At 44.1% G+C, this 26,061-nt stretch overlaps 6 protein-coding genes and 1 long non-coding RNA gene across 12 annotated transcripts; 5 read left to right on the plus strand and 2 right to left on the minus strand.

Annotated features, from left to right (window-relative positions):
- Positions 1 to 26: 26 nt before the first annotated feature.
- LOC135349945 (BUD13 homolog) lies at positions 27 to 3,916 on the plus strand. Its single transcript, XM_064548618.1, has 4 exons — positions 27 to 161; positions 218 to 1,211; positions 3,250 to 3,446; positions 3,496 to 3,916. The coding sequence occupies exons 2-4, from the start codon at positions 232 to 234 to the stop codon at positions 3,666 to 3,668; spliced, it is 1,350 nt and encodes a 449-aa protein (XP_064404688.1). The 5' UTR covers positions 27 to 161; positions 218 to 231; the 3' UTR covers positions 3,669 to 3,916.
- Positions 3,917 to 4,316: 400 nt separating this feature from the next.
- Positions 4,317 to 11,728, plus strand: LOC135349998 (uncharacterized). The gene is made up of 20 exons (XM_064548689.1): positions 4,317 to 4,449; positions 4,552 to 4,582; positions 4,644 to 4,760; positions 4,913 to 5,039; positions 5,106 to 5,171; positions 5,225 to 5,290; positions 5,346 to 5,487; positions 5,544 to 5,583; positions 5,641 to 5,717; positions 5,871 to 6,310; positions 6,358 to 6,419; positions 6,471 to 6,530; positions 6,585 to 6,696; positions 9,219 to 9,362; positions 9,841 to 10,188; positions 10,407 to 10,529; positions 10,586 to 10,703; positions 11,046 to 11,259; positions 11,320 to 11,446; positions 11,501 to 11,728. The coding sequence occupies exons 1-20, from the start codon at positions 4,368 to 4,370 to the stop codon at positions 11,642 to 11,644; spliced, it is 2,640 nt and encodes an 879-aa protein (XP_064404759.1). The 5' UTR covers positions 4,317 to 4,367; the 3' UTR covers positions 11,645 to 11,728.
- A 251-nt stretch (positions 11,729 to 11,979) lies between these two features.
- On the plus strand, positions 11,980 to 15,925 carry LOC135349930 (uncharacterized). Its single transcript, XM_064548592.1, has 12 exons — positions 11,980 to 12,140; positions 12,279 to 12,309; positions 12,399 to 12,515; positions 12,699 to 12,894; positions 13,502 to 13,567; positions 13,636 to 13,882; positions 13,982 to 14,055; positions 14,112 to 14,477; positions 14,639 to 14,742; positions 14,994 to 15,105; positions 15,165 to 15,305; positions 15,371 to 15,925. The coding sequence occupies exons 1-12, from the start codon at positions 11,990 to 11,992 to the stop codon at positions 15,923 to 15,925; spliced, it is 2,160 nt and encodes a 719-aa protein (XP_064404662.1). The 5' UTR covers positions 11,980 to 11,989.
- Positions 15,926 to 15,949: 24 nt separating this feature from the next.
- Positions 15,950 to 18,894, minus strand: LOC135349955 (RNA-binding protein 41-like). Of its 6 annotated transcripts, none has more exons than XR_010399052.1 (11): positions 18,715 to 18,893; positions 18,511 to 18,559; positions 18,219 to 18,446; positions 18,005 to 18,166; positions 17,539 to 17,632; positions 17,413 to 17,480; positions 17,246 to 17,359; positions 17,021 to 17,195; positions 16,417 to 16,547; positions 16,129 to 16,223; positions 15,950 to 16,057 (listed from the first exon to the last, which is right to left on the minus strand). XR_010399052.1 is itself a non-coding variant. In XM_064548629.1 (11 exons), the coding sequence occupies exons 1-11, from the start codon at positions 18,728 to 18,730 to the stop codon at positions 15,983 to 15,985; spliced, it is 1,203 nt and encodes a 400-aa protein (XP_064404699.1). In that variant the 5' UTR covers positions 18,731 to 18,893; the 3' UTR covers positions 15,950 to 15,982. The 6 variants fall into 6 exon arrangements, 3 of the variants coding, with proteins under 3 accessions (XP_064404699.1, XP_064404702.1, XP_064404701.1); XM_064548629.1 differs by having other exon boundaries at positions 16,421 to 16,547; XM_064548632.1 differs by having other exon boundaries at positions 15,950 to 16,223.
- A 26-nt stretch (positions 18,895 to 18,920) lies between these two features.
- On the plus strand, positions 18,921 to 23,926 carry LOC135349920 (protein inturned-like). The gene is made up of 16 exons (XM_064548580.1): positions 18,921 to 19,163; positions 19,217 to 19,411; positions 19,465 to 19,664; positions 19,743 to 20,156; positions 20,218 to 20,297; positions 20,351 to 20,551; positions 20,650 to 20,765; positions 20,819 to 20,908; positions 20,967 to 21,044; positions 21,249 to 21,393; positions 21,445 to 21,558; positions 21,737 to 21,862; positions 22,303 to 22,526; positions 22,828 to 23,160; positions 23,309 to 23,683; positions 23,748 to 23,926. Exons 1-16 carry the CDS (start codon positions 19,015 to 19,017, stop codon positions 23,860 to 23,862), a joined length of 2,955 nt encoding a protein of 984 aa, XP_064404650.1. The 5' UTR covers positions 18,921 to 19,014; the 3' UTR covers positions 23,863 to 23,926.
- Positions 23,927 to 24,003: 77 nt separating this feature from the next.
- Positions 24,004 to 24,944, plus strand: LOC135349978 (MOB-like protein phocein). The gene is made up of 2 exons (XM_064548661.1): positions 24,004 to 24,215; positions 24,270 to 24,944. The coding sequence occupies exons 1-2, from the start codon at positions 24,107 to 24,109 to the stop codon at positions 24,821 to 24,823; spliced, it is 663 nt and encodes a 220-aa protein (XP_064404731.1). The 5' UTR covers positions 24,004 to 24,106; the 3' UTR covers positions 24,824 to 24,944.
- Positions 24,912 to 25,471, minus strand: LOC135350000 (uncharacterized). Its single transcript, XR_010399060.1, has 3 exons — positions 25,311 to 25,471; positions 25,182 to 25,248; positions 24,912 to 25,073 (listed from the first exon to the last, which is right to left on the minus strand). It is a non-coding gene; the product is annotated as an uncharacterized LOC135350000 (long non-coding RNA).
- Positions 25,472 to 26,061: the final 590 nt, after the last annotated feature.

The following is a 26,061-nucleotide window of genomic DNA, read 5'->3' on the forward strand; positions in this document are numbered from 1 at the left end:
TTGCTTGAAGAGCCTGAGGACTCTCCATGCAAATCGTAGCATACCGGTACATACAGACAAGCTGGTAAAGTGTGATTAAATAACATGTAGAGCAAATAGATGAAATCAACCCGTACCCAAAAATTTATCTGGCAGAAGAGCTAAGGTCAGGAATCCCATTGGTGAGTTTTGCAATTATTGAATGAAACTTCTAAACGTATCCAATATCCTTGTACAGCTAAGGTAGATCCTATGCTATGTGCAATGTCTAAGGCAGACTACCTCAAGAAGTACCTTGGTGGGTCTGAAGGCTTGAACAAGGAGAAGAGACGAAAGAAAGTGAAGAAGCGAGCCAATTTAGCCATCCATGATGACGACATTGACTGGCGATCATTGATACCACGAGACCAACCAGAGACAGAGGAGGAAGACGAACCTGATGAGGCACCACAAGTCGCGGATTACAAGGACGATAGCATGTCCAAAGTTGTTAAGTGGCAGCCGGTCCAATCTAGATCTAGTGGCCCAATGGTAGAAGACAATGATCTCAGCCCAGTGAGACAGGCTAGAAAGAGGAGGATGGACTCACCTGATTTGACCCCGCCGCGAGGTCGGAGATATGACTCTGATAATGACTTGTCACCACCAAGAAGAAAGAAGCACACGTCTGATTACGGTGTGCGAGGGCCTTCTCGGAGGTCTAGGGGGAGACATTCCTCACCACAGTTAATAGAAAGGGGAAAACCATCACAAAAATTAAATCCACCAAAGAAAGTTGATAATAGCCCCCCAAGACGCAACAGACACGATTCTCCTGATGTCAGCCCTCCCAGAAGAAAACGTCATGATTCCGTTGACAACAGCCCCCCTAGAAGAATAAATGACGATTTAAGTACTCCCAGAGTCTCTGACATAGCCCAACATTCACCAGACCTCTCACCACAAAGAATGGGGTCTAAGAAAACTGAAAAAAAAACTGACAGAATGTCGTCCGGAGCTAGAGCAGGTCTTCAAAATGCTCAATTGCTTAAGGAGGAAAACGCCACTGTACGCAAACGTCAAGAAGATTTCTTTAAGGGTCTTGACCCCTCAGTGTCTGGTAGGAATGCAGAAACTGTGTATCGTGACAAGCAGGGAAAGAAAGTGGACCCTAAACTAGAGAAACTGAAGCAAAGAGAGGCAGAGAGAGCTAAAGAGGAAGAGAACGAAAAGTTTATGACCTGGGGGAAAGGGTGCGTTCAAAGTATTTGTTCAGTTCTCTATATATACAATTATTTGTTGCCCTTAAAATCAACTTTACAGCTTCTATAATTATTGCTCGAGGCGTAGCCGCACGAGGGATACGGTAAAGCTGGCTGCATGTGATCATAGATTGAATAGGGAGAGGGATTGGAAACGAAAATTACCTCGAATTATATCCGCGTTACGCCGGGGTTTAATCGAGGCTGTGTATCTAACGTTGGTACCTTGACTGTCTGCTAGATTATACTACATTTGTACTAAAACTTGCACTTCCAACTGACACTTGAGACCATAATTATGGGATACAGTACACCGATGAGTTGCACAGTCTTAGCTATATTAGAAGCATTCTAGGTATATAAAGATCTTATAGCGTGTTTTGTACCTCTAGCTCTCTTCACAAAAGTCAAAAATGTATTTTTTCTTTTCCAACTGATGCTCACCATTGGGGGGCATGAGAATGACGTTTTAGGGGGGCTCTGAACATTTTGTAGTGATCATAATTCATGAAACATTGTTTCCCGCGTGTTGAGCAACTAACACGGATTGACATCAAAGGCTCTCTAGTACCATAATGTAAAATGTCACATGACACTACTTCCGTTTCCAATCCCTCTCCCTATTCAATCCAGAGGAGGTCCGACAGGCGCGGTGCAGCTCAAGTAATTAGCCTTTGATTACTCTCAGCCACGACATGCGTGCACGAATCACTATAAATTCAGTGCATTGTGGTCATTGCTGTCACGTGATATGTCCAGGCCAAAAATGCACTAGCACTTGTAGTGATTCGTGCACGCATGTCGGACCTCCTCTGACTCTCAGCAAAAACATACGACGTGGGTGGGGCGTGGGTGGATAATTATTGCTCAATCAAAGGCTAATTGCCTGAGCTGCACCCGCCTGTCGTACCTCCTCTGTATTCAATCTTGTACATGGTGTGACTGTGTGTGTGTGTGTCTGTTCCAGCTGTAACTGTTCAACGGTTGCAATGCGACGAAAACTAACAGCTTCTATAGGCTTCTAGCCACGTTCTCTTGGATTTCGATTCGTGGATTAGCAAACTAAAGCTTCTTTCTCGAGTTATGGCTTAGTTTGACTCACATTGAAGGCTGTTGCAGTTTCTTTAGAATCTTTCATAGCATCATCTGTTCGCACAAACTTTCTATTCGAGTTAGCCTTGCACTAAAGCGCTAGCTTTTTGTTAGCTACAAGAGTCAGAAAAAGCTGCTAGCTAAAGAAGCTAGCTATTTTATAGTAGCCATTATTTTTTGTGAACTTGCAGACACATCCCTTATTCCTGGGATGTAATGCGCATGCGCGCTCAATACCACGTGGTAAGATACCGTATAGCGGATATATTTCGAGGGTATAAATGTTCGCGGTTTTCGCGGATTGAGCCTGTAACCGCGAAAATTTATACCCACGAAAATTTATGAATAGTAGGCGTGTTCAGTATTATGGATTCGAGGCTAACGGTGTGGAGGTACAGCTGCATGTTGATGTGCGCATGCGCAAAAAGGCTGGAACTCAAACCACGAAGATAAAATCCGCGAAATTCTTTGTAATGGTCCATCCGCGAAAATTTATACCCTCAAAATATACCCGCTATACGGTAATCCATTTTGAACCCCAGATCCTGGCGCGCGCATGGCAGAATCATCTTTGTTGAGGTTCTGGTAAGCCACAAACCAACCTTTTTTGATAACTCTTTTTAGACTGCTTGTTATAGATACTACTTTCTGTGATTGAATTCTGTCTTTAATCACAGACTACTGACTATGCCTTTGAAAGGTTTGCTCCCACTGTTTGGCTACAGGCCATTTAAGATAATCAGTATGCACGATTAACTGTGGACACCCCTTTCTTGTGAAACAATCAAAGCACATTGCACCTCTTCTATAACACTAATACTTTTGAGCGAAAGCAAAAACATGGCGAGAGGCATTAGCAAGCGCACGCTTGCAACACTCGTTATTATTTGTTTCCATATATAGTTAACCTATTAAGTTGTTTGTGTTCTCCCTGCAGGACAGCCCAGGCCCAGAGCTATGAGGAGAGGCTGCAAGATGACTTGTATGAAATGTCGAAACCCCTCGCTCGCTATGCTGACGATGAGGACTTGGAGAGAATGCTCAAAGCAAAAGATAGGGCTGGCGATCCTATGTTGGCCTTCATCAAGAAGCCCGAGGGCAACACAACAAAGTCTAACAAGAAAACTAAGAAAGGTGTGTTTACACATTTAATGTGACTCAATCATTACTGTTCTCTTTACAGGGAGACCTACCTACAAGAAAGCTTTCCCTCCCAATCGCTATGGCATCAGACCAGGTTACAGGTGGGATGGTGTCAATAGGTCGAATGGATTTGAGAATACATGGTTTGCTAAGGAGTCCAACAGTGTGGCCGTTGCTGAGGAGGCTTACAAGTGGAGTGTAGAGGACATGTAGGATTTCATTAGTATCTTTATCAACAATTCTTTTCATATTAATTTCATTGTGATTGAACAAAAACCTGCCACAATGTTTGGAGTGAAAAGGTTTGCAACATTATTAGATGATCAATGAATTTTCCACAAGTCTATTAAAGAGAGCAATTAACACTATTTAGTTGATGAGCTAGTGGTGTTACTATCAGTCCCTGTTTTCTGGCTGCCTTCACTTGTCTCCTGCATATTATAACCAATCACAAACATTAATTAAAAATAATTTCTGGCTACCTGTTGAGTGATCTCCACGGCTTTCTGTTGCTTCCGTCTCTGCACCACCCCGTACCCCCCCTGAGCAAGGACCAGGACTCCACACAGGGTAAGACCCAACAGTGACACCGAGAAGGTGCGTTGAGCAAAGTCAGCCACTCGACTCCAGTTCATTACTGAGGTCTGAAAGGGGATTACAGATTGGGTATAATAATATTATGGATCAATAGACTGCTCATGGACTGTACATATAGTCTATTAGTGATGATATAGTGTGATGTGTATCAGGCTTACCTTTATTCACTGTTAAGTGTTGAGCACAGCAGCAGATTGCCTCAGGATCAGGACGAGCAGAGAGTGGGGCTGAGGAAAAGAGAAGGTAATGGTCGGTTATTCAAAAGTGAAGTTTCAACCACGTGGTGGTGTTTACAGATCTACTGCTCAGGCTGGAATGGCTGCATTGATGCTTCAGATTGAGCAGGGACAGAGTGGCTTCAACTCAACACTGGAAGGGCCCTATGGCACAAAGAGAGGTACATATTCATATAAATATCTAGTTAACCACATGGCTGCATATTGAAGTCTAATAGTTTTGTTGATTTATATTAATAATTATGTTCGATTGTGTTCCATAGTGGTGTATGCAGACTACACAGCGTCTGGGAAGTACGTTGCACTGAGCTCATTCATACAGCTTGTATGAGCCTCTCCCCCCTCCCCCCTCCAGGCCTCTGAGGTTCATAGAGGAGTACCTGCAGCAGGAGGTGATGCTGACCTACGGCAACACTCACACCACCACCTCCCTCACCTCACGGCAGACCACCTATTACAGAGAGGAGGCTAGGTGAGCTGGTTACATATTTGTTTATTTACATGCATTAATTTATACAAGCCTGTCAAAATTTGTGTTTATTTCTAGGGCCAACTTTTAGACCAGAAATCGATAAATTTTGCGTATAGCCTTTAGTTTTTTGAAATACCTATATAAATTATCAGGTTGATCATCCGGAACGCTGTAAACGCATCAGAGAATGACAGTGTCCTGTTCACTGGGAGTGGGTGCACCAGTGCCGTGCATAAGCTCATCCATTCTCTAGGATTGACCAACTCTTCACAACTTCCAGTGAGCACGCTAGCACATAATTGTTATAGGGTGTACTATACTGTGAACGTGTTTCTGTGGGTATAGGTTGTCTTTGTGAGTCCATTTGAGCATCACTCTAACTTGTTGCCATGGAGAGAGGTTGGAGCCGAGGCAAGTGTCACAGCAACACATGCATGTTTAGTGATCATCGTGCTCCTGCACAGATAGTATGGATACACCAAACAGCGGAGGGTCAAGCAGACAAAGGTCACCTTGAGGAGAAACTCAAGGTACATACAACATTTTTGTTGTTGTAGTGTAACGTACCTCCCCTCCCCTGTCCAGTACTACAGTGGTAGTGGTCGTCTGCTGATAGGAGCTCTGAACGCTGGCTCCAACATCACCGGAGTCCTCACTGACACTGACACATTCTCCTCCCTCCTCCACCGCTACGGGGCACTGGCCTTCTGGGACTATGCTGCAGTGGGTGTGTCAACCACTCCCCTCTTTTTAACCCTTCCTTTATTCTCATTATCTTTGCAGCTCCGTATGTGAAGATTGACATGAACCCGGTTAGTGTGAGGTGAGAGTACAGCCAGTTTGTTAGTGAGCATTAATAGAAACCTTTTTTCTGTTCTAGTGCAGACAGAGATCGTGTCTACAAAGATGCCATCTATTTCTCTGTACACAAGTTTGTTGGCGGCCCAGGCTCTCCAGGTAATATTACTCAACATGTACATGTACATATTATAGTATTGAAACTTTAGGTATGACTGTAACGCTTACTAATGGTTGATTGATCTACAGATACTCTTTTATGCTTAATTTTGTTGTACTGACTTTTACATAACTTCCACATGTTTACTACAGGAGTTTTAGTAGCCAAAAAGGACCTATTTAAGAACAGCACCCCCCATGGCTGTGGAGGGGGCACCGTGTTCTTTGTGACCCCCTCATCTCATCGCTACTTCCAGGAAGTGGAACTAAGAGAGGAGGGGGGCACTCCTGAGATCCTGGGTTCGATACGGGCGGGGCTAGCGGTCCAACTCAAGGAGAGTGTGGGGAGTGAGGTCATCATGTCTCGAGAGGAACGTCTTACACGACTGGCCTTCAGAGAGTGGGCGGATGTGAGGGAGCTGGTGATTGTGGGACCAGACATGTCCGTCTCCAGGTTACCCATATTCTCGTTCCTCGTCCGACACCCTCAGAGTGGACTCTTCCTCCATCACAACTTTGTCTGTGCCCTACTCAACGATCTGTTTGGTATCCAGGCACGGGGAGGGTGCTCTTGTGCTGGACCCTATGCACAGGTACTCTAGTAGTCAGCACCTAGTTACCATAGCTGTGTTGTTTGCAGAATCTTCTGGGGATAAATGAGGAGATGGCAAAAAACTACGAGAGCCTGGTGATGGAAGACAGGTAAGAAACAATATCCTGTTTACCCAGCTCTGAAATGTCTCCACTTTGTAGTCGATTGGATAGGGTTCACTTGAGACGTTACCACGAGTATTCTGAGAGGGAGATTCTGAGGTGATATTAATAATGGTATGGGGTGGTCATCTGGTTAGCTTTGCTCGTGTGCAGGCCTGGGCTAACTCGACTCAGTCTCCCGTACTTTATGAGCGATGAGGCTGCAGATTATGTCGTTAGTGCAGTTACCATGTTAGCCAAGCATGGATGGAAACTATTACCTCAAGTAAGTGTGCATGCTGTTGGATAATCAAACTGAGTAGGATATTCACTACCTTGTGTGGAGTAAAAGAGGTGGAGTATATTGTTGGGCTCACTGAGGTCATGAGAGGTCCTACAACACAGCCGGTCTATTTGCATTAGATGAGAATGACCTAAGGGTTTAATTTTTCACATTTGTACTATACCATACCGTATAGGTTATTTTCGAGGCACACACTAAATTTTCGCGGATTGCTCAAACTAAACATGTCACGGATTTTATTACAGTGCATCCAGTCTAAAGAGTAGAATACCAAAAATGTGTGAGTAGTTGTACTTAAATTAATGTAAATATCTTATGATTCTAAGAAAATCTGCTGATACCATTGTGTAGGCAAATGAATAAGCTACAACATATCCAAAATTGTTTCCATGACAACATAAGGTGGTGGGTTTGTGGTGATTAATAAAACAGTAAACAATTGTTAGAGTGGGTAATCGGTTAGGGAGAGAAAAGGCCAACGGTTTCCGGCTAAGGTTTGGAACTTTGTCACAACATCTATAGATAGTTTGGCTATCTTATGAAAGGTTCGATGTGCTTAAATATCTACACATCCTCTGCAGTGCTCAAAATTGCTAGTTTTTAGTGCCGTTTCGGTTAGTCACGGCTAAGGTCCAAAAATTATACAGAGTAAGCTTGAATAAATTGTCTAACTTTTGATAAGAAAAATTTGACCTGAAATACTTTAGTTCCGGAGATAATTGATGTTACGTACATTTTTTACGATCACCCCCATTATCACCTAAAATTATTTCCCACTACAACAACTTTTGGGGAAATATTTTGGAATCATGTTGTAGCTTATTCTTTTACCTATACAATGGTATCAGCGCAATTTCTTAGAAATGTTCCAATCTTGAGATACATTTAAGTACAACTACTCACCTATTTTTGTATTCTACTCTCTAGACTGGATACTTACTGTATAGAGGTTCCTACAGTAGAGAGGTCTTTCAATACCGTATAATCTGATTAATAAGCATATGCACCTATAGCGGAAAGAGCTGGCTTCTATGCGCCTATTATTCAGATGCGCTTATAGAGATTAACCACGTCCATGACGTTTCAATGACGCATGCATGATTGTGCACTTCTCCATTAGCTGACTCGATAGTTGTCTGTAAGCAGTGAGGATTATAACAGTCTGTCATCGGTCAAAAACCGACCAAATGGCTCGAATGACAGGCCCACCATCAGCTTGAGCGGACACTATTTACCGACGAAATATACTGAGCTGGCTAGATAATCTAAATACTAAATGTGCATGCGCACTATATTAGTTATTAGCTAGTTATTCTAGTGCTAGTGCAAAGAATAACAGTGACCACCTTCAGGCAGTGGCAGCCTCAGATCTCCTTGAAGTGAATGTTGAAAGAACTTGAACTACAATATTTTTGTACTAACAATAATTATTTATGATAAGCCCAGAAAATCGACCAACAACACACCTCAATGGTGTAGGACAGAGCTAAGCTACAGAAATTGAACAATCAACTTAATCTTTGTTTAGAACATTGGATTAACAAATGTTTTCATAATTTTCGAGATGCATGCTGACCTAGCAAATGAAGTCAATGACCGATCATTTTGCAGTATGGTCTGACAAATGTCTGCTAGAAGAAAAAAATTATAATCCTCACTGGTAAGAAGGTCTATAGTCATATTAACAGTAACACAACCTTTACAGAAGTGTGGAGAGACCAGTTTTGTTGGGCAGAGAACTGTGCAAAGAAACTACAATTTTTTTTGTGAGTGAAAAAGCTTTGCGAATAAGCCAAGCCAGCTGAAAAGTGTACTTTGCAATCTAACTTTTGTGGTCTGGCAAGGATTGTGCGTGATGTCGTACAAGTAACGTATAGGTCTTGTGATCTTTGGCAAAGCCATTAACACTTATACATGTACAACGTTTGTTGCTACAAAATTTAGTAGGTATAATACATACTATAAAGTAGGTATAATACAGTTCTGCACATGCATTCCTATGTCATCACGTATGACGTACATCACAAGCAGTATAAAGTAGGTATAATACAGTTCTGCACATGCATTCCTATGTCATCACGTATGACGTACATCACAAGCAGTATAAAGTAGGTATAATACAGTTCTGCACATGCATTCCTATGTCATCACATATGACGTACATCACAAGCAGTATAAAGTAGGTATAATACAGTTCTGCACATGCATTCCTATGTCATCACGTATGACGTACATCACACGATATAATTACATGTATGGTTGCACTGTGTGTGGGGGAATATCTTTACAAGTGGTTGTAATTATGACTAAGTATACCGATGCATAAATGACCACAGAGCTTGGTTAGGGTTAGGGTTAGGGTTAAGGGCCCTTTTCAACGCAAACAAACTTTATGTCACCAAGCATACGTAGTGTCAGGTGCTCCTGGAGTATATATTGCTGTAATGTCAATTATAGTCCGCATAATTAGTAAATAATATGTTGATCTCCCCATAATTGCACAGTACATTGGAGACCCGGAGAGTGGTCAGTTCAGACAATGGCGGGATCATCCAAGCACTCGTCGAAAGTGGCTCAGTTCTGTTACCCTGAGAGACGGCCGGCTGTCCTATCAGAGGTCACCCCCTCCAGCCACACCCTCTTACCAGGTCAGCAACAATGTCATCACTTGTAGGTACATGTACTACCAGGAGTGCATGTACTCCTGGTAGTACACATTACTAGCCCTCGATCTTATGCTTAGTTACTCAGTTTCACAACATTTTAAAAAGTGCCTTCAATAAAAGTATACTTTTTAGATTAAAAGTAATCTTATACCAGCAACATTTATGTTTAAGTCTATGACATACTAGTTAACCACATGCTACCCATGTATATGACGTACATCACATGCACTGTGTGAGATTCCTTTGCCCACAAGCACATGTAACTATTAGTAATTATGACAAACAAGTAGATGATGCCATAATTATAATAAACACAGAACTCTCAGCTTTCATAAATCACTAATTATTGTAACACAATAATGGTTGTTCGATGATGCTGTTCGATGATGCTGTTCGGTGATGCTACACTGACGATACTCCCATGCATTGTTGTACCCGTACCTACAGTATACCCCTACAGGAGATGTTGTCCGTTGCTAGTGAAGTATTTGAGGCCGCTCTACAGTGTAAAGCCGAGTCCAGTCTCCGTGGCGACCAATTCCTGAGTGACAAGGCTAGAGGCATGAGATGGTTCCTGCTCCCCTCAGAAGCTCAGCTGTACCTCTCTGGTGATATCCCCACTCCACCACCCCCTACCCCTCCCTTTGTGCCCAGGGACTTCAGGAGCTATGGTAACCAGTCACCAACAGACCCAGCAGTAGCTGAAGCAACTGAACAGTGTCCACCTGTTGGAGAGAGTGGTGAGGAGAAGAGTGGCTCTGTGAGATTCCACAGTCCTCCAAAGGCCATCTTCAAACCAACTGCTGAGGTTGGTATCGTTATTTGTGTATCAGAGCTAACTTTGCGTGAGTACCTGTGACTTGATTATCAAATTGGATTTTGTAGTTGTTTGTGCACGTGCATCACTTTTGTTGGAAGCTAATTAAAGGGTTGCGTGTGTTTTAGCATCTGTTATTGTTTTGCTGAACTGTTTTTTAGTACCCATACATAATTTTAAACACTATAATTATATATACTCTAATACAGGCGATAGACGAGTTCAAGATGATAGGAGACGGAGACAGGGTTCTTGTGTGTCTGTCTGGAGGAAAGGATTCCCTGTCACTGCTGCACACACTCCACCAATACCAGTACCTAGCCAAGGGGAAGGTATGTAGTTTGACCTCATCTAACCTAGCTTGTTTACCCTCTTTCTCTCTGGACAGGGTAACAACTTTGAACTAGGAGCTGTCACTGTTGACCCTCAAACCTCCGCCTATGATCCACACCCTCTGATAGAGTACCTTGCAGCACTCAAGCTCCCCTACTTCTACGAGGAACAAGGTGTGGTGTGTTTTGTGCAGCTGTTGTGTGTTGTATTGTATACACACACTGCTGCTGTGTGGGCAAATATATATGGGTATTGTAATGTACACCCCTAAGATATGATGTACCGTAATATAATTATAGTGAGTATATTTCATGAGTATATTTCAAGGGTATAAATTTTCGCGGAAAGACCGTTATAGGATTTCGTGGACTAGTTTATTGACCACACCTACTAGATCTAAGGATATTAATATTCATGGATCAGTAAGTAGATTTTTGACAGCAATCAATGGGTGTAAATGTACACATGCTTCTGTGTGTGTATATGGGAATGGGTATATGTGCACCCCTTTGCAGGTATTCTCCAGCAGGCAGAGACCCTCCCTGAGGTTGCCTCCATTTGCAGCTTTTGCTCTAGAATGAAGCGAGGTCGACTCTACGCCTGTGCTCGTAGGGAGGGCTACAACGTGCTGGCTATGGGACAGCATCTCGACGATCTAGCCGAGAGCTTTCTCATGTCTGCATTCCACAATGGCTTCCTGAGAACAATGAAGGCCAACTACACAGTTAAGTGAGTGATAAAATTAATGTTGTGTCTCTGTTGACAGGTATGTACAAATATTCCTTATAGGGAGGGAGATTTGAGAGTTATACGACCATTTGTTTTTGTCAGGGAAAATCACCTCAGACAGTTTGCAGACAAAGCAAAATTACCCGTTATTACTGAAAACTGCCCTGCCTGCTTCGAGGCCCCTAAGGTACGGTACGTAGCTCTGAACGTCGTTTATTATGAGTGTGGTTTTTGTCTCTAGGAGCGTCACCGAGTGAAGCAGCTGTTGGCAGCTCAAGAGCTCCTCTACCCTCGACTGTACGCTAGTCTCCTGGCCGCCCTCAAGCCACTCATGGCCCGGGACAGGACTGGACTGGAGGGTGGGGCCACTGCAGCAGCTGAGTAGCTAGTCGGTGCACCCTAGCCTTTACATGTGATATGCATGAACTGTTCAGTAATCATTTTTTGGAGAACATTTTTTGTTTAGTTATGCAATGTCAGAGGTCTGACAACCGTGCGCCTAACTAGATGGGCGTGGCCCGCCTCCATTTTATTAAATGCTGATTCAGCAAATATTAATTCCAGGCGCACGGTTGTCGGACCTCCTCTGATGCAATGTCATGTGTAATTGTACTCTGTACTTTTAAATTAATGCATAGCACTGCAGTTATACGTGTCTTTTTCTGCTTTTACATGATGCAAATTTGATCATGTCACGTACATTCAGGCATGCGCATGCATTGATATATAAATGCCTAGCGCCTATAGATGTGTAGATCGTAGTAAAATATTGAGTATAATAGTAGAGATGGATTCAACCCAAGAGCAGCTCCTCCGTTACATTGAGAAGCACCAGATTGGCTATGAAAGCACCTTCCAGGGACCATTTGGAAACAGAAGAGGTGCATGTGCAGAATTAAACTTTATATAAATACCAATAGTATTAGGATATAATAGATCTAGCATGCAAAATACAAACTCATGCATGCAGGTTCACTATGATGACATAGTACTTTATGCACTATGTTTTTCTTTTGCAGTTCTCTATGCAGACTTCACAGCTTCAGGAAAGTAAGTCACAGTGTATGCATGTGCTCTTGCATTTAGCTGCTTGTATATCATCTATTTAAAATAATGATGACACCCCCCCCCCCCTCCAGGCCTCTGAGGTTCATAGAGGAGTACCTGCAGCATGAGGTGATGCTGACCTATGGCAACACTCACACCACCACCTCCCTCACCTCACGACAGACCACCTATTACAGAGAGGAGGCTAGGTGAGCCGTGGCATGGTACAATTTACAGATGAGTATAGCTATAGATATGCCTTCTTGCTCGCTCAAATTTCCGCTATGAGCAGTATATGTAACTGCCTGCCTACAGCTGTTGTTTTTAAAACATGTCATACATATCATCGGCATGCGGCATGCATGCATAATTATTATCTCCCCGTGCATTAGGTCGATCATTCGAGTGTCCCTTAATTGCACTGAGGAGGACTCTCTGATATTTGTTGGCAGTGGGTGTACTGGAGCCGTGGCTAAACTGGTCAGCTGTCTCTGTCTGGACAAATTGGAGCAACCTGCAGTTGTTTTTGTGAGCCCCTTTGAGCACCACTCCAACTTGCTGCCATGGCAGGAGACCAAGGGGACAGAGGTATATTGTGTCGAGTTGGGTTGCCATTATAGTGTATGAAAGATGTCGATGGCTATCAATTTGGCTGCTTGCTATAATGTGTTTGTAGTTCTCATATATAGTTGCATGATTACGACTGCATGTGCTTATACGTTTGATTTGCTACAATCTATACTGTTCATGACGGGTTGACGTATGGCTCTCTCCCACACTTTCTTGTTTCCACGCTTTTGGTTCCTATAGCATATATAGTAGATTTACACATGCTAGAACACTGGCTCGATTATACCGCGGGGGAAAACAGATTGTACCATGAGGGTGCTTCCGTTTCCTTATTCCTTCATCTATGCAGATACTAATCATTACCATTTTAATTTTATGCAGAAGGAGCTTCCCTTAAAGTTTTGCCGGGAAATTCATTGTCCATTTATATATAATATAATAAAATTATGTGCATCAAATAATTATTATAGCACCTATTGGGATTGTCACTATTATATGGACTATACACATTTAGCTATCAATCAGGTCATTGTAATGGAGAGGCAATTTCATCCCGCATTTAGAATCTGTGCATCAGGACATGGAGTATTTTCTCTCTGTTATAACTATAATAATATATATGCAGGTTGTGCGTCTGTCCCTGAATGAATATGGTGAGATGGACAGTGATGACTTGGAAAGAAAACTAAAGGTACAATTGTAATATTTCCTGTTACCGGCTACACGTGTACAATTATGTATTCACCTCCCTCCATACAGTACTACAGTGGTAGTGGTCGTCTGCTGATAGGAGCTCTAAACGCTGGCTCCAACATCACCGGAGTCCTCACTGACACTGACACATTCTCCTCCCTCCTCCACCGCTACGGGGCACTGGCCTTCTGGGACTACGCTGCAGCTGCTCCTTATGTCAACATTGACATGAACTCCACCAGCAGAGAGGGTGCTTACAAAGATGGTGTCTACTTCTCGGTACACAAGTTTGTGGGAGGAGCAGGAACTCCAGGTATGTGCAAGCTTGTAGAAGCTACCTTAAACATTATAATTTGTTTATTGAACTTATGGTGGCAACCTTTGTTATAATGACCTGTTAATTCACATGCAGGTGTTCTGTGTGCAAAGAACCATGTGTTTCGGAACAGCGTACCTCATATTCCAGGGGGTGGAACAGTACTCTATGTCAGTCTCACTAACAAAAAAATTAATGCTTTTAACGTCGTTTCCTACTACTGCAGGTGATTCGTAGCCAGCATAGCTACAGTGACAACCCTGAGATACGAGAGGAAGGGGGCACTCCTGAGATTCTGGGTTCAATACGGGCGGGGCTAGCGGTCCAACTCAAGGAGAGTGTGGGGAGTGAGGTCATCATGTCTCGAGAGGAACGTCTTACACGACTGGCCTTCAGAGAGTGGGCGGATGTGAGGGAGCTGGTGGTTGTAGGACCAGACAAGTCCGTCTCCAGGCTACCTATATTCTCATTCCTCGTCCGACACCCTCAGAGTGGACTCTTCCTCCATCACAACTTTGTCTGTGCTCTACTCAACGATCTGTTTGGTATCCAGGCACGGGGCGGGTGCGCCTGTGCAGGACCTTATGGTCAGGTAAGGAGTAGCTCCCTATTTGAACTAGTGTGTTACAAATTTTAATCTGGACGGCAAAACCCCAAAGCCATTGATTTATATTCCCTGTTACTGAAATACCTGTTTCGTACCAATGTGCTTATAATTACATTACTGTGCATCAACCGTTGTGCTATGTTTAGGCTCTGCTGGATATTGGTGACGAGGAAGCACTCAAATATGTCATGGAGAGTGGGGACTGTAGCAGCTGCTCTGTCTCAAAGGCCAGTGAGAGAGAGCTGGTGAAGTGAGTGTTTTATGTATGCCAACTCTGTAAACAAGCAGCTATTCTTTTTTAAGAATACTTGTTTATACAGAGAATCTTATAGGTTCCTTGCATGCATACATTGCATTACTTCCTTCTTGTATTGTTACCATGTGCACGGAAGTACGTATAATAGTTATTGTTGTATGCCAGCTCACATTCTTCCATGCGTGGGTTCATTGTATGTTTTCTTTCCTTCTTGTAATTGTATGATTATTTAATTTGTTCTATAGGCCTGGCTTTTCCAGACTCAACTTTCCATTCTTTATGAGTCATGATTCAGTGGATTACATTATAAAGGCTGTTGTCATGGTTGCACGAGAAGGTTGGAAACTCCTACCACTGGTATGTGCCGTACCCTATATATCTGTACTTATTGATGTTATCTCTCTTCCCCCATTCAGTACACACTCAACCCTGAGACCGGTCAGTTTTTACACAAAGACTCACAAAACTCCAACAGAAAGTTGCTCAATGACATCTCCTATGACAGTGGAAAAATAGCCTACCCCAAGACTACCCAGCTACCAACTCCTGGTTTCAATGTAAGTAATAATAACACACAATGTGTGACAGGTTATGTATTAAAGTGTGGTCACTACATATGCAGGAAGCGTTGAGGGAAGCTCGCATCTTGTTTGATCAAAGGGTGCTCCATACGGATAGTTTTGATCACATCCCAGCCTTGTCCAAGGAGGCAGAGGAGATCCGCTGGTTTCTCATGCCTCAGGAGGCACAACAGTATCTGTTGGGACGAGACACGCCCCTCACCACCCGCTCATTCTCCCCCAAGGTCTACGTCACCAAGCCAGGCACTGACCATCTCAATGAACTGGATGACCAGGTTCATGATTTGCCAGATATCACGAGTGTGCTGGAGAGAAGGTCCACCTTCAGAAGTTTGGTGCGTAGAGAGTCGGTGAAGGAACATCCTCTCGAGAAGAAGTCCAAGAAACGCAGGAAGAAATGGTTTTTCCCGTTACGCAAGACTCGACAACGAATCAGCAGCGAGAGAGTTGAAGAGAGGAGGAGTTGCAGTGGAGACCAAAATGCTCGAATGAAGAGTTGGATTTCTGCAGAGGTGCTAACTGACTCCGCCCCCCAGCGTGAAAAGAGGGGAGGGACCATCAGGAGAGCTCTGCAGCGCGTGTTTCACAAACATTGACTAATCTATCATCAGCACTTTCAATTATTGTCCCAATTGCAAATAATTTTTATTGCATTACAATAACATCATAATATTTACAATGTAGTGCTGTCTGTCTGTAACAACAGTTGTCATGTTTTTGTAATCTCTCTGTTGGGATAAAAGTAACACGAACAAATTATGAAATTGAGTGAGCTATAAAATCATAATACTTTACTTGCATTGGAGTCTGTTCGGCCATAGCTAATAATGACAGGTCTGTCTCTCATCTTGTAGCCGTTCACTTGGTCCAGGGCTTCCGAGGCATTCTCAACAGCTGCACATGTTTACGTGTGTGTGTGTGTAGGGGAGGGGCACAGAGTTTGCATATTTGTGGCAGTGGAATACCTTTGCTATTCATTCATAGACAGACTATGGGAATTGTATTAGTACTTTGTTAATACAGACCACAGCTGTTTCTAGGGGATGTTGATGTGACATAATTGCATTATAGGGCACACAGTACTTACTTACAATCAAACTCCAGGAATGCCTGCCCTCTCATTCTCCCTGTCAATAGTCTGATCTGTGGCCCACCACCAAATAATGCTCTAAGGTCATCAGCTGACACCTTCGAGTGGAGGTTCTTCAGATACAACACCTGAAGCACAATATTCCTTAAGAGGAATACACAGACGCTTTTAGACATAGGCTTTTGTTAGGGTAGTTAGTAACTTGCAGCTCTAATTAGAGGCAGGTCTTCATCCAGACAAATTAAAATTACAAAAGAGCGAAGTGGACTGTGGTGGGAGGGGGATGAATGCTTTCCAGGGACGAAACTGTACCCACAGGGGTGAGTGCTCCCCTCTAAATGACCCTCTAAATGAAGCACTGAAATGGGTATACCGGAATACTATGAGCATCAAACATATGCGAACTTTGCGAGCGTTGATCAATTCAAATCGCAAAACATAAATTAGTACTGGTAATTACACACGATCCTTGCCAGAACGTAATAGTTAGATCGCAAAGGGTCGATTTTTCTGCTGATTTGGCTCATTCGCAAAGGTTTTTCACCAGCAAAATATTCTAGTATAATACGGTATACTGCTAGTAGTAGTGACCAACCATCACCTTAGTGGGTGGTCCAGGCTGGTAGTTTCTGAACCGTGGTAGTGCTCTGATCTCTGCCTCAGTGAGTCGGTTTCTCTCAATGACTTGTATTGGCAGCTGTACGGGTCCCTCGGCCACATGTGTGTGGTCCACAGAGTGGGCGGGGCTCTCTTGCTCTGAAGATACTGGCATAATGCTGTGAGAGTGACAACAGTTTTAAAGTGGAAAATAAATGTATTAACACACCTTTTTGGATATGCCGTTTTGTGAGTACCACCCCTCTCTTCTCGAGTCAGGTGATCGAGGGAATTTCCCCCATCAGAGCCTCTGAACAAGCTCCTCTCCACCTCCATAGCATGTCTGCACACAAGACAAGACATGAAGACAAAGCGAATGTACTCTAATACACACACCTACTCATTGGCTTAACACCATGGTATGTAGTAGGCTCTTCGATCATTTTTAGTCTCTCGGATATTTTCTACAACAGTGCATGGGATGAACACTCATGTCACTCATTCACTGGAGACAGCTGGTACCTGGTTGACTGCATTTATCCTCTCCCGCTGAGCACTAGGCTCTGCCCCTAACCTCCTCTTCTTAGCGGCGGGATTAGCCTGTATTAGCTTCAGTCTGTGTGAAATACAGTACAAGGATCGTGAACACTGGTACATGATTATTGGACCTTCCAAACTTAGCTCTCACAACTAAAGTACTGAAATGCTAACCCTCAGCTGTAGACATGAATTATAACCAGATGAGTGTTCAGTTATACAAGCAATAATAGAGACGGTAAGGATCACTTCAGCTGCAAATAATTATGCAGATCTACAGTCGCGTGTAGAGCTAGCCAACGTGCAACTTCAAGCTTCTAGTGTTTGGGTAAATTACGGCCTAAATCAATAGTGGTTAATAATTACTTTTAGTTACTCAGTTTAATTAAAACCACTGAAATTAGACCTTCCCGTTACTTGTCCCCCAAAGATATTTGTTGTTGCCACTCACTCTATCTCGTGCTGTGTAAGCCCCAGCCCTCTGAGTGACTCCACCCACTCCATCTCCTCTTCCCGGGACACAAACTGTGTCAGTGAGGCCACACCCTTCCTCTCGTCAGCCAGGGGGCGGTACACCACTGCTGGAGTGAACTCACGTACATGACTCAATGCACTAGGAAGGGGGAGTAGTATCGTCATGTATTAGCCCAGGGGGGTACACATACCTCTCAACAGATGATGACGTGGATGTGTCCAATTGCTTGGCTAGTAGTTTGTGCAGCTGTTGCTGAGCCTCGGACAGCCCCTCCTCAGGACCCCCCACAGATGGGGAGATCCCCCCTCGTGATGGCTGAGGGCCATAGTCTCCTTCGTTCGTGGGGGGTGACTTCAAAGCCAAGGGTTTTTTGAACGATGGTGGAAGTTTTGTGTGAGGGAGGACAAAAGTGGAGGTCCTATAGAGTTGGGGTATAAATTAATAGTCTGTACATATAATTATGAGGATGACGTACTACCTACTTTGGTTTGGGAGGTGCCACGCCCACAGGAGGTTTTGCCTCTCGTCGAGCTGCACAATACAAGCGTATTTAACAAGGGTACAGCGTTGGTCATCAAGCTAGCCCCATGGTTCAGGTGTGTGTATAAATGGGCATTGAGTGGGTCTACCTGAATTAGTGTGTACAGTGTATTTACTTATACAGTGACTAGAAAGCATGAACTTACATTTGATGGCGGCCATGGGATGATAGCATGCAATGAATGAATGAGAGTTTTGAGAGAGCAAAAGCCTATATAGCAAGAAGCTAGCCTTGTCCCCACGCCCACTTCACTTCGAGGAGCCCTGTACATATACAAGGAGCACAGATCCAATGAATGGGGCCAAGGAGTCTTCAATAAAATGTGCATTATTCAGAAAATCCTCTCCCCACCCACAACTCAACTCCAGGTATGAAGGTGTGGCATGTAGAGCTCTACTATCGCGTATCGATCAAGGCCTAACAACAGAGAGAGAGGGGGATTCCTATGATGGCTGCCATATTGCAGCTCCGGAGACAGAGTCTGTCTGTGTCTCTCCCGGATGTGAGCTGTGAGGGAGCCAGTCTAAGTGGCAGCAACCAAAACTTTATTCCCCTACCTCCTCTGACATCCACTCCTCCTTTGACTAACTACAAGTAGGTCCTGCTGTAGCTATACCATTGCTAATCATGGCTGTGATTCGTCTCAGTATTGACGATGATCGATGGGCAGACAAGATGGACGCTGACACTGGGTCAGTGTTTTTCGTGGACCCACAGAACACTGTTGACACTCCCCTCGCTCGGAGCTACTCCAGCTGCTCCAGTCTCTCCTCTATGACCTCTGACCTCCCATATGCTCCCTCTCCCACTAACTCCCTTCGCAGCGAGAACTTCTCAGAAAAGTAGGGAGTAAACTTTGATAACTTGAGTGTAAATAGTTACTCACTCACCCCAGGTTCTCGAGGTCTCTTCACATGCGGCCCAAGTCCTCTTCACTGGATCGTTATCCGAGCACCCCCGAGCCGACCAGAGCTGAGGAGGCTATCCATGTACCAGAGACAGCTGTTTTCTCCCGCAAGAAAACAAGCTCTCTCAAGAAAATTAAGAGAGCCTTCAAGAAAAAGAAGTCTTTGAGAGGGAGCGGCAGCCTGTCAGGTATAAGAACGCACATGCTCTTTGTGCTATTATAGTAATGCACCTGTCTATAGATGTCATTGGCTTGTGTTGCTACAGATTTGAACGAGGTTATCGGGACGACCCACATCCAATCTCTGCCCAGTTTCTCTGAAAGTGAATCGACTCCCCCCTCCACACCCAACACTGTGCTACCAGAGACCACCCTCTACGGCTCAGGAGGAATACCCCTCACTCCCACCCACTCAATCTCTGGCAGAGGCCGCAGAGGTTCCGCTATGACTCGAGTCACCCTTGACCTCTCTCAGTTTGGGCTGGGGGCTGGTCTAACTCGATGTTCGCTGGAAAGACTTGGTATTGTACCATCGCGATCACTCTCAAAGGGCAAGTTTGGGTCAACCTTCTCTCTCAAGTATCCAAAGTATCCGTCAACTTCGGATTTATCGCAGCCTGTCCTAATTAGAGGGGTTGTCCCTGGGTCCCCTGCAGCAGTCACTCAGCAGTTCTTCTCAGGTAATCCTTCTTTCTTTGTATCTCGCTATTCATTCACCTCTGTGTGTGTGTGTGTTTGTAGGAGACACTATTCATTTTGTGGAGAGCCATCGCATCAACGTTGACAACATTGACACTGTATTGGGAGGTCTCTCTGGCAAGGTAATGAAGTAGCCATTACTATGATATCTGTACATGCATCGCATTCCCTTCAGATTCTGTTCTTACTTGAGAAGGGATACCAGCGTCCTCGCTCCTCCCTCCCTCCGTCAGCTAGTCCCTCGGCTGGTGGTCTTGTGAGGCTAGTGAGTGGCGTGAAGGACGTGGTCCGTTTACACTCACACCCCTCACACCCTCACACCTCCCTCCTCCTCTACCTCACACTCGACACACAAGAAGATGACCCTCCAGGAAGTGTGAGTGTTATAACGATGTTGTACTGGACATGTACACTAGTAGGATATTTTCAATTTTAATGTGTGGTTGCTTTTGATATCACATAACTGCACTACAGGACATACTGTACCAGTGGCCTAGGGGTGGTGAGCGGGACAGTCTGGTGCAAGTCAGGGGACTTTTTCTCACTCTTGCCGACCTCCTCGGGGAGATTACTGCCTCCAAGAGCTTCTGGTAGGCCAACATAACCCATGGTAAATATATAGTGCTGACTGTATGCAATACAGCTCGACCGTGACTGTTGAGGGTAAGCTGTTCCATCTCGGCTACATCAAGTACAGTCAGGAGCTGCTGCTACTGGCACTACCTGCCAAAATGTCAGTCAGTGTACCAATATAAAAGTACAGCCTTACTGCGGCCTTTCATTGTTTACAGAGTCACCCCGTATCAAGTGCAGCTGCTGGCAGAGAAGGTCTCCTCGATAGTGGAGCTACTGTATGGATCTGTGCCCAAGTAAGTCGATCTACAGTTCAGGGTTTATTTCAGTGCACCTGGAGCAAGTAAATTTCCTTCTTGCACCTGTCAACCACCCGCTTGATATTTTCAATCACCTGCTTAATATTTGGAACCCACATTTTCACCCACTGTGCACAAATCCGAAAGAAACCCTACTGACACTGTGTGTATTTTCTATGAACCCTCCCTCCCCTCATACAGTGGCTTCACAATATCCTCTGCACATTGGTCACTGGACCACCTCCTGGCATTGATATTTGACTCTGTGACCACACCCACCATATCTGACTTTGCCCACCCCCTCCTAATGGTAGTGCCTCAATTGAAACTACCAGCAGACGTCAAGGTAGCAGTTTCCTACCAGATTGTTAAACCACTGCTGACCTTGCTACTATAGGTTCGTCTGAGTACTGCCTTGAGTGGTCTAGACTCTGCTAACCATAGCAACAGGCCCGAGGTATTCCACCAGAGGAGACCATTCTTTGTACTCGGCTCTTGTCTATTTTACAAGGTGAGTGTAGATTAGAACGATAGCTTTCCTCATAGCTAGGGCCATAATGTCCTGTACAGTTGTTGTCAGTACACGAAAAACTTATTGTTAGAATTTCATGTTTTGATATTTATTCTGCATAATACGTACGTTATTATGAAAAGATTAGAAAATGTTTTCCCTTATGTCATGCACATAGGGTGCCCTGGCATGCAGTCACCTTGGCTACCTGGACCAAAAGGATATTGTGGAAGTGGCCAACGCCTACCGACTGCTAGAGCTGACAGCCTCAGATAGTATCAGTCAACTTGTCATCTGGAAGCAAGTGAGTCGATATAGACTCCATTGTCAGGCTGTTATGATTATTACCCTGTGCGATGCACAGCGCACAGCAGCAGGGGTAGAGTGATTGGAGTGTTGTCGGTTTGTGTGTGTGGACACAAAATGAGCTATTTGAGCGAACTAGACACTTTCATAGACTACTTTAACTGCCAATGAGACAGTGGTTGAAAAATAATGGGCTACATACTTATATAGTGAAAACTTGTAGGCGCAATCTTCGAAAGCGACAAAAAACACTGTTTTCTGATCAATCCTTTATAGATTCACGATCATTCCCCATAATGTTAAGGTCATTACAGTAAAAAGTTATTGTGTCCTTATGTCAACCCACGGGGTGAATGCTCTACTGAGCATCTTGTTGACTATAGAGTACATTATCATCGTACTTGTACTTGTAGTGATGATACTGTACACATTCTGCAGGTATTTCTGTCTCGATTGAAAAGTTGTGTGGACCCAGCCTCCAAACAGAATCACTTTGCTTTGCTAGTCGGTCTGGAGAATATGTTTGTGTGTGTACTGATGGAGGCCACCACCCCCTTCCCCTCTCATACCCCTCCCCCTGTGGACGCTGTCTACGTTGACCAAGCACGCTCACTCATTATGGAACTACGCACAGAGCACCTCCTCTCAGAGTGCGAGGAAAAGTAAGTCGTCTAGCTACATAGTATTTGTACAATTATTATTAGGCTAATGTCCTGCGAAGCCCATGCCTCAGTATACATGTAGGAGCTTCTGTCTCGGTGATATATGTATTTTACTGTAACATCAGACATGAATTGCTAAAAGGAAGATGTACACATAATTATATGAGTGTACCAGTTGTAAAGGTGTTGAATTCAATTGTTATTTGCAACTTAAAATTAGAGAGTTCACCTTCATATACTGTACGTACGGACTTCAATCTTTGTAGTAGTAATCTACATGTATATACATCCAATTATGCAGGGGTCTGCCGTCCACTCCCCTGCCCAGTCTCACCACTGCTGATATTGCCCTGGCCTCGAAGTTCACCCGTCGATCCTCTCTTTCGCTCGCCCCCCTACCACCGACCGTCCCCTCTCGACAAAGAAAGACCTCTGAACCATCGAACCTGTCCAGTCCACTCTTACCCCATATTCGACTGATTGCTGCTGACAGCTCAGACTCTGACGACCCCACCACCAAGTCCTCCCCTATTATTCATCGTAGGACGCAGAGCCTAATATCTGGGAAGAGGAAGAAGAGTCAACCGGTGGAGATCCTTGTGACAAAGGGAGTGGTGCCTAGACCGCCATACATGTGAGTAGATTCTAAGAGTGCAGTATTTTATACATGTATGAAGCTGATATCGCACAGTCATACACATCAATTTAGTTTCTTGTTGATTGTAACAGTTTTCCTCATGATGATTAGGATAGCTGAAACATTGATATTTTCCTCCTTTCAGGCTAACATCCGGGGCTGACAACATTCTACTCCATTATGTGCACCTGACCCCTGGCCGAGGGGTCATGTTATGCCCCACCCACTCTCAACCCGGTCCAGTACACTCTGAACTTTTACACACTTTCCGAGAGACAAGCCTCACCCTCCGACAGGCACTGTGGGGGCGTGTGGAGGCAGGTGTGACATGTGTGGAAAGTGACTCCGAATCTGATGATGAATGGGAGGAAGAGGACACAAATAACGAGAAAAAGCCAGCGATATCCCCGTTTTCTCCTCGAGCTAGCTCAGTGGTGGAGCACGGTATCCTGGTGCAGTGTGGCATACACAGTGTGGAGAAACACAAGAGCTCTCCCCTGCTCAACTACTGGGTGGTCGGGTAAGGGATGAGGATTAGCTGAAGTGTGTGTTTAACAGTGTTGCTCATGCATTATTATATATAGCCGATTGTTTGGTGAAGGAGAGAACAGGACAGAGCTGTACGTGTGCTATCAAGAGAATGTGGCACAAGACACTGTGGAAATGGCCTATAGACTATTATTTGGGTGGACTGGCTAGTACTCTGTCATATCATTATCATAATTATATTCCTCTTTTCTATCCATGCTGTTTTCTATTCATATCATGCTGTCATCTTCTTCTGATGCATTAGCCCCACCCCCAAGGCTGAGACTCACTCAGCGACCACGCCCTCAATATTTTAGGGGGCGTGGTCTCACACTATTGATGAGACTGCGTTCATGTTCACAGTGAAGCTATTTATAAAGCTACACAAACAAGATACAAGGTACCGCTAGCTGTAATGGAGACTGATAAGAAGATAGTGAGAAGAAACAGGAGAGGAATGTCGGCCAAGGACATGTACAGCTGGCCTGATCAAGACTTTGAGGATATGGAAACAGTGTTAGCAGGTGAATTATGTATATATACTAGATTATTAATTGATAATTCTGTTTCCTATGCAGTCCAGCAATACATTCAGCAGCTGATTCGGGCCGACCCCTCAAACGTCGATGCCATTCTAGAACCCCCCTCTAGCCAAGATGAAACCACCTGGAAGTACGAACACCTGAGGCAATTCTGTAATGAGCTAAACTGTATAGCGGTCAAGCTACAGGAGGAGTGTGACCCGAAAGTGTGCGTTCAGATGACGGCTACAGAGCAGTGGATTTTTCTGTGTGCGGCTCACAAAGAACCGAAGGAGTGTTCGGCCCTCGACTACACACTTCACACACTGCACGGGGCTGCGTCTCTATTGAATAGCAACAAGTATTTCCCCAGTCGAGTTGAAGTGAAGGAGAGCTCTGTGCGATGGCTCAGTTCTGTCTCACGACGTATCTATCGTATCTTCTCCCACGCTTACTTCCACCATCGCGACATCTTTGATGAATTTGAAGGCAAGACCCATCTCTGCAGACGATTCACTTGCTATGTGACTAAGTACAACTTGATGTCTAAAGACAATTTGTTGGTTCCCATTGGTGACCATGACCCAGAGACAGACGAAAGCACTGCTTAGTACTGTAGCATCATGTATACTACATAACTATTTCTTTTATGATCACTGTACATTTATAGGTCTTTCAATAGTGGTACATGGTAGCTGATCAGTTTTAAAAATCATTAACACAATTCACAAATGCACTATATAATTGTGATTTGATAACGTACAGAAATGAATGTGAAGAAGCATTGTCTATGCGCGTACGTGTATATACTAGTTTTATTAGCTCAGTCCAAGTTTTCGTCATTGAAAATATCATCAAAATCTGCAGAAATGGAATTATCATACATATAACCAACACCATCAAAGGTAAACATGTACTATGTATGTTCCAATGTTCAAATTATTAATGTCAACTATAATTATATTGTACCATTAAAGAAATTGACATGAACTGCTCTGTCTGTCTGGGACATGTCCGTAGCTATAGAGGTCCCTCCCTGCATGTGTGTACGGGGATATACAATTTTAATAATTATGTACGATCAGGATGGAGATTTACGTCCTCAAAGGTGTCATAATCCATCCACTGTGCCTCCATTGACTCATCAGCTTGAGAGGAGCCGTAGCTAGGCCCATAGCCTGGACCAAACTTGTTCTGAGACATCCTTTAGAGATCACTGTGCCAATTCAGCAAAAAATTAACAAGCCCCTCCCACCTACCATCTGCATAACTCGTAGTAGGTTTCCAGAACATGTTAGGGTGTTTCAACCCCTCAGGGAGCACAATCACAACACTGGGGGAATATATGTACCGTATATGCTCGATCAGAGGCCGCTCTTGTATAAAGGCCGCACTCAAATAGTAGCCTCCCTTGCTAGCAAAATGAAACATTTAGTAGCCGCTCTCAAATAGTAGCCTCAGTGAACTTTGACTCTAGCATTTCTGCACGTGGCAGCAAAAAATTTATTACTAGCAGCTAGCTAGCTACATGTACGTAGCTACAAGTAGCAGCTTGTTAGTGCTTCACAAAGACTTTCTCATGGCAGAGTTCAAGTTTATGCAGGTGAAAACAACTTTTGATGACAAATCAATTATCTGGAGCTAATAAACGCCGCTCTTGAACAGTGGCCTCTCTTGAATTGTAGCCTCCTCTTCCAGCAAAATGAAACATTTAGTAGCCGCGGCTCCTGATTAAGCATATACGGTACCGGTATGCTACAGCTACCATGCAGCTGAAAGCGTCTAACCATGCACTGGGAACATTAATAACTACCAAAGGAAGCTTTTGCTCTGATCAAAAGTTCCTCAC

This window comes from Halichondria panicea, chromosome 16 (genome assembly GCF_963675165.1).
Source record: "Halichondria panicea chromosome 16, odHalPani1.1, whole genome shotgun sequence".
NCBI lineage: Eukaryota > Metazoa > Porifera > Demospongiae > Suberitida > Halichondriidae > Halichondria > Halichondria panicea.

Bases quoted from the DNA above. Each gene is read 5' to 3' on its own strand.
- LOC135349998 (XM_064548689.1), top strand. From the start codon at position 4,368: ATGGCTGCATTGATGCTTCAGATTGAGCAGGGACAGAGTGGCTTCAAC. The intron at 5,488-5,543 runs GTGTGTCAACCA...TTATCTTTGCAG, and splicing joins CTGGGACTATGCTGCAGTGG to CTCCGTATGTGAAGATTGAC. The intron at 6,420-6,470 runs GTAAGAAACAAT...TCCACTTTGTAG, and splicing joins AGCCTGGTGATGGAAGACAG to TCGATTGGATAGGGTTCACT.
- LOC135349978 (XM_064548661.1), top strand. From the start codon at position 24,107: ATGGAGACTGATAAGAAGATAGTGAGAAGAAACAGGAGAGGAATGTCG. The intron at 24,216-24,269 runs GTGAATTATGTA...TTTCCTATGCAG, and splicing joins TATGGAAACAGTGTTAGCAG to TCCAGCAATACATTCAGCAG.
- LOC135349930 (XM_064548592.1), top strand. From the start codon at position 11,990: ATGCCTAGCGCCTATAGATGTGTAGATCGTAGTAAAATATTGAGTATA. The intron at 12,141-12,278 runs GTGCATGTGCAG...TTTCTTTTGCAG, and splicing joins ACCATTTGGAAACAGAAGAG to TTCTCTATGCAGACTTCACA. The intron at 12,310-12,398 runs GTAAGTCACAGT...CCCCCCCTCCAG, and splicing joins GACTTCACAGCTTCAGGAAA to GCCTCTGAGGTTCATAGAGG.
- LOC135349920 (XM_064548580.1), top strand. From the start codon at position 19,015: ATGATGGCTGCCATATTGCAGCTCCGGAGACAGAGTCTGTCTGTGTCT. The intron at 20,552-20,649 runs GTGAGTGTTATA...ACTGCACTACAG, and splicing joins AAGATGACCCTCCAGGAAGT to GACATACTGTACCAGTGGCC. The intron at 20,766-20,818 runs GTAGGCCAACAT...TATGCAATACAG, and splicing joins ACTGCCTCCAAGAGCTTCTG to CTCGACCGTGACTGTTGAGG.
- LOC135349955 (XM_064548629.1), bottom strand. The intron at 16,548-17,020 runs GTGATGGTTGGT...ATTGTGCTTCAG, and splicing joins AGCCTGGACCACCCACTAAG to GTGTTGTATCTGAAGAACCT. The intron at 16,058-16,128 runs GCAAGTAAAGTA...TTATCCCAACAG, and splicing joins ATGGCCGAACAGACTCCAAT to AGAGATTACAAAAACATGAC.
- LOC135349945 (XM_064548618.1), top strand. From the start codon at position 232: ATGCTATGTGCAATGTCTAAGGCAGACTACCTCAAGAAGTACCTTGGT. The intron at 1,212-3,249 runs GTGCGTTCAAAG...TTCTCCCTGCAG, and splicing joins TTTATGACCTGGGGGAAAGG to GACAGCCCAGGCCCAGAGCT. The intron at 3,447-3,495 runs GTGTGTTTACAC...TTCTCTTTACAG, and splicing joins TAACAAGAAAACTAAGAAAG to GGAGACCTACCTACAAGAAA.